Source organism: Mastigoproctus giganteus, chromosome 4 (genome assembly GCF_048544385.1).
Source record: "Mastigoproctus giganteus isolate SK-2022 chromosome 4, ASM4854438v1, whole genome shotgun sequence".
Lineage (NCBI taxonomy): Eukaryota > Metazoa > Arthropoda > Arachnida > Uropygi > Thelyphonidae > Mastigoproctus > Mastigoproctus giganteus.
Window position 1 is genome coordinate 13060873 of NC_143578.1, and position 12214 is coordinate 13073086.

Sequence of the window (12214 nt, forward strand, 5' to 3'; positions counted from 1 at the left end):
CGGCTACGGACGAACCTAAGGGGGCATAAATTCAAATTAAGAAAGGACAGATGTAGATTAGATGTGCGGAAATTTGCCTTTAGCCAGCGGGTGGTTAATTGCTGGAACAAACTTCCATCTGTCGTTGTGGAAGTTGATAGGTTGAATAAATTTAAGGAGGAACTGGACAGGCATTTGGAGGGAATGGTGTGATTTTTTTTTTTGGCTGATGCTGCACAAGCTGATACATTTGCTTTCTTGCATCACATGCCACTACTACTACTACTATATCTTTGCAGGATTCCATATAGTATTTCCACTGGTGAGTATCGGCTCTATATGGTCCAGCTTCTGCATCACAGGAAATATTGAATCCTCCATGATAGTAGGTTGGTTAATGGGATGGAATTTGACCCATGGCTGAAGGAGTTCTTCAATGGAGGGCCTCACAAATCAGGATGCTGCTTAGCTTATCCCAGATGGACGTCGTAACGCTCTTCTATGTTTCCCATAATACAATGCCAGGCCCCATACGGCTAATATTGTGCAGGCAGTGATCACTGCCATAGATACCGAGGTTCTACTACGTCGCCCTTATTTACTGGACTTTTCTCCGTGTGATTTCTTCCTGTTTCCACGTCTGAAGAAAGCTCTGAAAGGCAAGCGTTCTGACAGAACGATGTTCACTGAGCCAAACGGAAGCACTTCGCAGTCTTTCGAAAAATGACTTGCGCGAAGCATTTAATGCGTGGGTACGACGGTGGCGAAAGTGCGTGAAGTTCAATGGAGAGTATTTCGAGAAGGAGAAATCCACAGAAGATTCAGATGATGAAAATTAAGATAAGATCTCGCACCAGTCCGCGAATTAAATGATCATTACTTGTAACACTAAGTTAACACAGGTTTACAATAGAAGATTATTACAAATATGGCCTGCCTTCGGAGCAATGATCCTCCCTTATTCTTCAATTCTTCTAACGTGCACAATAAGTCCTACCTCTTTGACGTAATGGTAAACATCGTATTCAGATTCGAAAAGTGCTTTAGGGTAAAATTTCTTAACCAGAGAGGCTAATTGAGAGGAATCCGCGGCCATCCATAAGATCATGTGTTCTTACCATTAGACATAAAACTGGTGAGTGGCAGGATTGGTGAACGTGGTATGGTAGTCAGCGCCATTATGAATATCTCAGAAACTGAAATCCTGCTGGGTTATTATGTATAATTGTCTCTGGTTGGCCTCTCTCATCAACGAGCTGTATTGGCTGGATTTTGTCTAGTTATTGGAATAATCTTGACAACCCGAGACATGTATACATGCACACATATATGTCTCGGGTTGTCAATTGATCCGATAACTAAACATCATCCAACTAACACAGATAGATTGCTGGTGAGAGAGGCCAACACAGGCTGTTAGAACTTGTGTAGGGCAACAAGGTCACAAAAAAGCAACTCAGTAAAACAGGGGACAACCAAGGGGGTAATTATAATTCCACAATTCGTCGAACATTTTCATGGATGGTGTATGGCAGTCGAAGATAGAACCAGATTCCACTCCTGTTAGCAAAAAGCAAAATGTTACGGTTAGGGTCAGGAACGCTTTCAGCAAAAGATTGGAAAAACTTTGTTTTTTTTGGTGAGGAATCCCGGTTCCTGTTATTTCAAGCTGATGTGAAGACCAGAACATGACGAAAACAGCAGAAGTCGTAATAAAATGCCGTAATAAAGTCCATGATTGGACCTTTCCAAAGCCTTTTACAGAGTTGTTCACCACCGACTTGATGCCAAACTTGCACAATTCGATAACCAGCTACCTTATTAACCGAAAGAACTGTCTCTCCATCCAATGTAATGCTTCCAGTTCGCCATGGTGGGTAGCACAGTTGATAGAATCGCCGTCCTGGAAAAGACCAGAGTTGCGAGTCTCGTCGATGACATGACGATTTTTATTTGCCTTTTTCACAACGTGGCTCAGCTTGTCGGTCTCAAGCAAGGGTAACATGATTTTTTCTCCCGGAAACTCGGGATTTTCGTCCAGAAAACAGAAAATCTACCACAGATGCTTGTCAAGGAAACAGGAAATATGTTGTGCAAGAAGGAATAGAACCAGGGTATGTTTGCCATAGGCAAAAGTAAATGACGTTGTAGAGCAGATATCTTTTAAGAGCACAAAAGATGATATTGTTCTACACGTTGGCACTAATCTCATTAAGGGTAAGAGATCTCAGGGCTTAACAAGTACAAGGGAATGTTGGCAAAAAGTTGAGAGTTTGGCGAAATTTGCAGGCAGAAAACTGCAGAATTTTTCTCATCTTGGTCGGTGCTTGCTAACAGGATAGACTGCTTCTAAAGGGATGGGATACACTTAAATAGAAAGGGTTCAAGAATATTTGCGGATGCTATCGAGGCAGTGTTAGGTGGGTCAGAAAACTTCTAGATTGTGGGGGGGATTCACAGACTAATAGTTTAATTAGAGCCGCAGGCAAAGGGGAAAGTGATTCTTGCACTGCTTCTATTGGAATGAGCAGCTGCCTGGAAAGCAAGGTGTCTGGGATTTAAGGCAAGGCCTTAAATAGATGGGCTGTGTTAGGATAACTAAAAGCAAGGATAGGTGCATATATACACCACTGAGGAATATAATAAATAAAATTGATGAATTTGAAGTGCTGATCAAGGCATCAAAGGCAGATATTGTTGGGATGTCACAGACATGGTGCCACACTGACATAAGCAGTGCAGAATTGGAATTTAATTTAGGGAATACGATGTGTACAGAAATTATAGACAGGACAGGAGTGGTGGGGGAGGGGGTTATGCTCTTAGTTAAGAAGAATATTAAATCTAAGATAGTGCCTCCACTTCACTTGGGTGACAAGTGCAATATTGAGTCAGTTTGGGGTGATATGGGAAGACAAAATTGAGAGTAGCGGTGTGCTATAGGCCCAATGACTGTGATGAGTATATCAAACAGCCTATACAGAGAAACAGAGTAGGCCAGCAAATCAGAAAGTCACGTGATGGGGGATTTAACTTTCCAGATATTGACTGGAACTTGTGGTTGGTCACTCATACATTAACAAGACTTTTGTGGATTTATTGGATGATTGTTTTCTATGGCAACGTATTAGAGCGGCAACCAGAGGAAAGCAATACTCTTGATCTGGTTATCAACAAAGATTCTTCATGCATTAAGAATCTGCTGGTAAAAGATCCACTGGATGGTGGCGATAACAGCGTACTAAAGTGGAATTTGATTAAAGACATAACTAATGTCAAGGATAAAAGGAAAGGCTTTTACTTTCATAAGGATGACTACAGATGGTCTCAGACAGTTTTAAATTGTGTGCAGTGGAACTAACGGTTGTTGTTAGCATCAGAAAATTCTAAATGGGAAGTAATCAAAGAAGCTACTAGACTTTCCATATCAACAAAGAAATACTGTTTAAGGCTTAGACCTAAATGGATGTCAAATGACCTAACGAGGCTCGTGGCAGAGAAGAAAAGTACACGGGACGAATATAAATTATCAGGTGAAACAGAAGACTATGGTAGTTATAACTTAGTCTGTAATCAAGTCACAAAGGAGGTTAGGCAAGCTAAGATAGATTATGAGAAATCTTTGGCAGAGGATGCAGTTAATTGGGTTTTAGGAGCATTGGCAACTAAGGCCATGTTGCTCCATGTATATTATCGATCAATTGAATGTGTTCTGAGGTCGAGTTTCTGTTTGCTGGACGAAAAACCAGAGTTTCCTGGAGAAAAAAAAAACATTCTACCCTCGCTTGAGACCAACTAACTCAGCCACCTTGTGAAAAAGACCCATAAAAGTTCTCCCTTCATCGACGGAATTTGAACTCAGGTCTTTTCCACTCAGTGTCATGATTACTGCGATTCTTCCACCTGTGCTACCCACGAGGGCAGCAATTTGGCGTGTTAAGAGCAAGTTACTGGTTGCAGGACAGATTTGTGGAGGTTTGCCTTCAGCCAGCGGTTGATTGATTGTTGGAACAGGCTTCCATCTGTTGTTGTTGTGGAAGTAAATGGGTTGAATAAATTCAAGGGAGAACTGGACAAATTTTTGGATGGTACGGATGGGTGAACTGCATTTTTTTGTTAGTAGCTGATGCTAATAATCTTGCTTTCTTGCATCATTTGCCATTACTACCGCCAATAGTACTTCTGTTCCGTCCACATGGAACAACTTTCTTACAGTGGACAGATATTCATGAAATTTTATATCCTGGCTTTTTAAAAATATTTGTTTAGCCTTCCCAAGTTTCATTAAAATCGGACCAATAGAAATTCGGTAATTATTATTTCTTTGTCCGCCCGTTCGTCTGTGCGCATGTAATAACTCAACTTCCAGTGGATGCACATTCATGAAATTTTAAATTTGGGCGTTTTACAAATATTATCTGTAATTATTTAAAGTATTTTAAAATAAAAATTTGAATTAATATTTGGTTTTATACACATTTTAAGCTTAAATAGTTTTTATTAGAATTTTATAATACATTAGTGTTGAAATTATCTGCTGTAAAGATTGTCACTTGTGTTATGTTTGAATAAAGTTATTTTTTATACATTTGTACAGTCAAAACAAACTTTTGGCTAAAAGAAACAAAAATCTATGAAAAAGAAAAAAACACAAAAATATGGAACAGAAAAAAGCGACTTTATTTACATATTGCGTGAGGAAGTATTACAGTTTGGCACACATACATGGGCTTAATGTACACACAGATCTGTGACAGAACATTTGAGTATTATTTCAAGGAGCTGTTACTCCAAATACATTTTTTCGCTTTAGTTTCTTCTTAAATAGTTTATTGATAAGAAAATAACATTTATTATATATATTACTTGCCTTTATAAGCTTATACATGTATAATACAGCAGAACTGTTGCTAAACACTAATAAAAAAACAGAAAAAAAAAATAGTAATGGATATTAAAAGAATCTTCTTATTGGTGTATCTGATTCACCACACTGATTTCATTTTATAATCTATTAATTTGAGTTTAGCAACTAGAACGTTGCGTGCATTCAAAAATTAGATTATTTTATTCGGATTTTTGAAAGATAAATCTCTCTCTCTCTCTCTCTCTCTCTCTTATCCATTTTCTTTTAATAATCTCAATTGTAAAAATAAACTCGATAAATTTTAACTCTGAAATTTTAACTGGACGGATACCCTTTGTAGAGTCAAATACAACCATTTTTTTTTAAATTTTAAATATCCTATTAAAAATAATTAAGATTTAACCCATTTTTAAAAGACACTTGGGCACTATAGAAATATAATATATGCTAAAACACTCATACAGAAAATATTTCTTTTATGTTCACAGAGTGATACAAAGAATATGTATTTACACTTTTAACTCAATATGAGGGATACATCAATTCGCCGTTACCATGGCGACAAAATGCAAATTTCTGAAGTGTGGTTTCTTTTTAATGAGAACTGTGCTATGTTCTATAGATTCATTAAAAGCAGATTTAATGTCCAGTTACTTAACAATGTGAGTTTCTGCCTGCAGGGCCACCATTGTTTTAGAGTACACTGATAAATGGACAGTTATCTGATTTTTGAGACCTTTTATCAGTAACTGGATTTGGTGTCTTAAGAGAGTATTTCTGTTACCGACTTCCAGGGGCGAAGTATGTACAATGTCTGTACAGAGATGCATATGACCTATGGTCAGTCATCACGTATCATAGTATGATGACTGATCATATGACCCGATGAATGTATATAATAAAGGTAGACAATGTGCAGCGGTGGAATGAAGTCCAACATGTAAAGGTGACTGAGCTGCTCAAGAATACGTTGACCATTGTTCGTCCGAGAGCCCTCGATAAGTTATCTTTCCATTCTGCAAAGAATACTGATAGGACTGTCCTCCATAGTAATTATACGATGCAGATCCAGCCGGTAGATAACCTCCTTGGAAAACTGGTTCGTAGCTGAATCCATATGATCCACGCTGTGGACTGTTTAGCAAAGATGGCCTTTGTTCCGACTTGACGGCCGGCGTCAATTCTTGGTACTTACAAGGCTCCTGCCCACCGATCTCCTGGAAACTATGGTTGCTGTTACTGTTTTGCCGATCCAGAGTTTCTGGATCTGGCTGGACGGCAGTTGCTGGATTGGGCAGTCGGTAGGAAGAAGCAATTCCATTTCCACTGTTGACAAGGGATGTTAAGTATCTCGAGGACCAGTCTGAGCAGTAGCCGGTCGATCCGCAAGCTGAAGTCGATTGTGCAGGGACTCCTGAGTAGTTGGCTTTAAAGGGACCCACACCACAAGTCTGATTTGGCAAATACTGATCCAATTCAGATTCATCAAAATTCTCGATGGCTTCTGTGGTCAGTTGTCCAACGTCCACGTGGCTGAAATCTATCGGCTGACCTTGTTCTCCTACACCTGTAAGATCAAAGACATATAATGTACTTTCTTAAATATTTGTTTCCCATTTTAATTTTTCTTTAATAAAATGTGCCAATTATTAAAAATAACTAGAATTTATTTATTTACAAATTTTGAAATTGTATTATTGATTCTTTTATCTAATTTTTTAGGCCTCATGGTCCAAATTTCGATAATCAAATAAGATTGAAATTAACTGAAATAGTTCCTCTTTAAAGTGGCTAAATTTAACATTTATAAATTCGATGATTATAATTAAATTATTATAATTGATCTCCTTTTATCTAACTTTAAAATTTTTGAAAATAGTGAATTGCTAAAGCATTTTCTGACTTAACAGAAAATTTTAATTAAATTTATAAATAAAGTAGTGTTTATAAAATAACTTAGCCTACCAACCTTGTCTGGTCCCTTTCGGAAATGGATGCCCTGCTTTTGAAGAAATTTCTGCCCGGTTTGGTGTTGAAGGAGGCGTTGGAGGGCCATGAGCTCCATGTGGAGATCCTTGTTGATGTGGACTAGGAACTGACTGAAGGGGTTGTTCATCTTGAGAAAGCGGCTTTAGAGACCTACAGAAGGAAAGATGAGATCAACTTCGTGGAAGTCTCTTATTTTGATTATAAAATATGAAAAAGCAACATTTCAAAATTCCAACTTATGCATTTACAATGCTTTTATGAAACGATAAAATTCATATTCACTGTAAATTATACCGATGAAGGAGTCATTGCTTTCTCATGGACGACTTGGATATTTGCCCAGGGTCTTGCCTTTTCAGTTTTTTAAGGGACATTCAATGCTAAGAGCTACTGGTGTTTTTCACGTAAAAACAAAAGGTGAATCAGCTGTTCAGAATACGTGACTTCATTGCTTTTGGGGAGAGCGATGAATTTCCCTGAAAATAACGCCAGAAACCAGGGACGGAACTGATTTTTTGTATGTTTGATTAGGACTGACAGAATGGATTTCATGTTTGCTATTAGCTATATTCAAGCATTTAATAAGCAGCAATTAACTATGAAAGTTCTCGTGATTTGCAGCGGTAGCAAAGTTTACCCCACGAGCACTTGATGGGACAACATCTAACAGAGCAGGCGTCGTGAAAATAGCTACAGAATTTAGATAATTGGTATAATTAAGTAATTAGCTACATGATAAAGAGGGCGGGGTCTTAGGTATAGCAACTGAGTATTATGTATAAAAAAAAGTACCTCCAAACGTGCTCCCTACGTACACACACATGTATGTCCCTGAAGAAGGAATTTCCAACCTCTCATTTCGGAAGTTCTTTGAAAAACAAAATCTTATCGTTGAAGATAATACATTAAACATTTCGTCTGTTTAGATCACACACACATGCACGCGACAAATAAATAAATAAATTTCACCAAAATTGTTTCACAGAAGTAGTAAACCTATTGCAAAAGGAAGCAGGTCAAGTTAAAAGCTTGACCTGCTTGTTTATTCTTTGAGTTATTCAAGTCCAAAAGCATTCCGGACAGAGGGACATAATCACATTATTATACAGATACTTTAACAAACTTTTTTAAAAAAAATCGGGCATAGAACACTTTGTTAAAATGAGTTGAAGTATTGGGAACTAAAAATATCAAGTAATAAAGTGAGTATAAGGACTGACATGACGTCAAGTCTTGGGATGGGATTCCACTAATTCCCACTTGTATCCGGTAGCTAGTGTGCAATTCAACTCATCCGCACTGTCACATGACAACTCACTCTAAAGAAACTGCGCAAATTTAGCGTCGGCAGAACTTCCAGTGACAGCCTGTTCATTTTCATCACGTTGCTAAGTCCTTGATGCTGGCCAGAATACTCGACCAGTTCTACTGCGGATGGAAACCCACGAACTTCCTCCCACCCAGGGCCAAGATCGGATGGAAGATCAATCTTGCCGACTGAGGAAAGACAGATGGCTTCGTCTGTTGTATTGGGGTGTTGGTGGTTGCTGTATTTTATCAGGCGCGAGTTATTACGTCTTCCTTGCATGCTGGGTAGGTACCGAGTCTGATGTTCGTTATGGGGATTTATGAGTGTTTGCAGTCATCAATACGGTCACTGGGACATCTGAATGTCAACATGGGGCCAGGCGACGCTCGTGTTACTGAGCAACCCGAAGCACATCTCAGGCAATATTGGTGTCACCCGAAGTCTCCTGCAAAAGAAATATTTCCTCCTCTGTTTCTTGACTTTAACAAACCTGACGTTCTTTGGTTTTTTGAATACAAAATATTTATATATGAATTTAAAAATGAAAATTATGAATACTAAGAACTGTTTATTTTATCAAATAAGATTGAATGTAATATTGGAAGATTATTTTTTAGCTTAATTTTAAAACATCGCATAAAGGTTTATGGGATCACATCATGTCTGTGGAATTGATGCTACTAATAGCTTTACAACACATAAGAAACTTTTATTAGGACTCGCCATTTTGAAACAAGATTGCAACCATTGAAGTTAAGCAACCCATTTATAATCCGTGTTTGTATAATCTAATAACACCAAATTTACAGCATGTGAGAGGCCATGATTGACCATCCAAGTATTATGGAAATTGGTCCAAGACGCAACAATTTCGTTATTAAGCCAATAGAAAATAATTTGTTCTCCAGAGAGGGATCTATTATCCTTTATCTTTTTTCACGCTAGTGTCTATTAGATACTGTTAGTCCGCCATTCGTACAATATCCTGATAGTTTATTGTGAAAATAATCAGTTGCTTATAATGTTATGATAGCTTTGAGTGAAGAGGTGTGCCCGTATCTTTTGATAAGACCAAGTAACTTGTAAGATTGTGAGGTGATAATAGACATGGGGGGTAAAATGTCAGCTTGATTTGAGATGCAACATTTTTGAGAAGAAAGCATATTAAATTGAATTGTTTTTAAGTTGCTGTCTTATACTGAAGAGTACAAACGCAAATCAGACTAAGACTAAGAGTCATAATTTTATCCTACCATCTGGGTTCGAATCCAGAGACCTTGGAGATACGCCTGTGTGTGGAACAATAAAATATAAGATAAGCATCTAAAAACATTAAAGATGTTTATGAAGAAAAAATGACGCCAAACATTTCTTTCTGAGAACGTTGAGTCATATGTCGACAACAACATGGGATAGAATAACTTGGCTATGAAACAGGAAGGTCACTGGTGTACTTTGACCGGGCTTTCTCCCTGTTCTGAGATATCCACGAAAAACCTTGTATTTCTAAGAAATGTTTAGACTATTGAAAGAAGTAGGTTCACGGGCTTGTATTTCTCACCCCTTTGGGTTTTTTGCTTGCATGTGGGGATATTTGCCTTGCGCAGAAATTTATAATCGCAGAGTCTGCTTCGTGACCTTTTATGTTACCGCCGCACTTTAACGAACATTATCTATGTGACTTCCAGCGCATGAGGGCCGTCCGTCACACGATAGCGTGGCGTCTAGTGGTGCTACAGGGAGGGAGGAATGATGTAGGATATTTACTCTTCCCCCTTGCAATTATAATTACAAAATGATCGTTATGATTTAAAGTCATCTGCAAAGCTCTATGAGGAAGTGAAAGTTCATGTCAGGAGGTCATTTCATCAAGCAAGAAGGGTGCAGAAGGGGGATGCGGAGGTGCTTCGACTCGAAAGATTGAATTTTTTTTTTTTTAATTTGATGAATAATTATCTAAATTTTGAAAATATTGTCATCCGAACGATATTTAAAAGACGAAATTAGAATTTTCAAATGAAAGTTCCCTTAAAATTATCCGTTATTTTAGGGAAGGGCATTCTTCAAAGCCCCTCCTCTTCCTTGTGATCTATGGAGGTAAATAATGAGGCCCACATAATCCGAACCCTCAGGCCTCAGCCTCTTTCGTCACACTGAAGCTAAGAATACCTAAATTCAGGAAAGGAATGTTGGTTAAGGCGCCAGCTAAGGTAGATTTAAACTGAGAAATAGAACCTAGTAACGAGCAACTGAGATTATCAGAAGTCTACGATGTGATCTACAGGAACTAAGTGACTTGATGTATGCAGACAGCGCCGGTTTAGAATTCGGCAACAGGCATCCCTGATGAATATCTATTGAGCATCACGTGATTTAAATGCTAAGGAATTATACCAGCTAAACGAAATGTTTGAGGATGTTAACCCTAAATTTGCATTCTTTACGCCGTTTTTTCTTAGACTGTAATAGCCCGGATGTACCAATTTCCAGAGGTTACCGGGAGGTTAAACGTCTAAAGATGTGTGTACACATGCTACACGTAATCCTGATTCATATTAGACGTCCCTCTTAATGTACTACCGTCCTTAGGAGTTCTACTCATTAATCCTAGCAAGCAATTACCGACAATTAAGAGCTGCATGAAAATTTCATGACCCAAACGTAAGGCAGTCAATAGCATCCAACAGGTTGATCATTACTTTTAGAATCGTGATTTTGGGTTCTCTTTAGCAGTAATTACATTTGAATTATACTCACGCTTTTTTTGTTTTTTTTTGTCAACTATCTTCCAGCAAGCTCTTTTAATGTCGAGTTAATAAACTGATTAAAAATAAGCTAATTCTATGGTCACACTCGCACGATTCTTTCAGAATTCTAACTGCTGTCCTTGGAAAAAAGGAGTTTAAAAATGAGTCGGCGGTTATTTTTGTTCTGAAGATCTTCCAAGAAACTTTTTAGGCAGCAAGCTCTTTGAAAATATTTAAAAAATATATATTTCTATTCTATAACAAACAGTTTTCATTATGAAATTGTTAAAGAAATCTAGACAAAATAAAGACGCATTTAATGACAATCTGAAATATATTTTTAAGAATTTTATCCTAATAACGTGCATACAAAGCACCATCTATAGTTCACACCGTTATAAGGATTCAGAACTTGATTTTTATTGTAGGTGTTTACAGCTAAAATGTGCTATCTTAACTACAAGTGTTAAGAGATCCCCAAAAAAGCAGGAAAACTGATATCCCCATTCTGTTGCCCTCTATTAGAAATAAAAATCAGAGTAGGGAACAGCTACAAAGCCCGAAATTTAACCTTTGACCTCGACCGGTGGTTTTGAGTTTCGGAGAACTGGTGATATGTCGTTTTATCGTCTTGTGGGGGATCGAAGAACGTCAACAAAGAGGTCACCCTTTCTTGCCCGTAATATTGCAAGCTCTTGTGAATGCGTTCACCCTTCGCCCTGTGTTCTCAAGGCATCCCTACAGTGTCGAGGTATGGAAAATTGCGAGAGCAATTATCGGCGAGAGCGTAAAAAACTTGCGAATATCCAGCTGTTATGAAAGGCTCAGGTTCGGGGCTTTGACCGGACGCTGCGTTTCGGTTGCACATGTGTACCTTTGCCGTCTTGGGGTGCGGCACCCATGCACGAGAATTTCCGACAGTAGCAGACGTCACGCTGACGTTGGAAAGCTGTTAGTAATTACTACTTCAGATGAAAAATAAAAACGACTGTTTGTGTTTTTCGGAATAATCCTTCATTTGGGTGATATGAATCTTTCCTATTGTACGAAATTCCATCAATCCTGAATTCTATGTCATCAATATGGAAGATATACGAGACAAAACCATGAAAAAAATCGAATGTTTTTATGCAGTAGTATAAAGAAAGTAACTGTCTTTTTATTTATCCACAGTTTAGTATAACCAAACTCTTATTACGAGCATGTGTGTTCCAAGACATCAGGCACTAGAACTTGATGGATTAAGATAAACAGTAAACACTACGTTAGTAATATAAAACTACTTATCAAGGCTGATGTGATGGTTTCAAGAATTATTGCATA

At 38.0% G+C, this 12214-nt stretch overlaps 1 protein-coding gene across 1 annotated transcript in view; it reads right to left on the minus strand.

Moving 5' to 3' along the window:
* Positions 1–5365: 5365 nt before the first annotated feature.
* The window catches only part of LOC150086418 (transcription factor Sox-9-B-like), a 58884-nt gene continuing 52035 nt past the window's right edge, over positions 5366–12214 (minus strand). The window contains exons 3-4 of the mRNA XM_090371369.1: positions 6816–6985; positions 5366–6413 (exon numbers count right to left, since the gene is read on the minus strand). Of these exons, the coding sequence (XP_090227495.1) occupies positions 5806–6413; positions 6816–6985 (778 nt within the window). The 3' untranslated portion in view covers positions 5366–5805. The remainder of the gene's footprint in view (positions 6414–6815; positions 6986–12214) is intronic.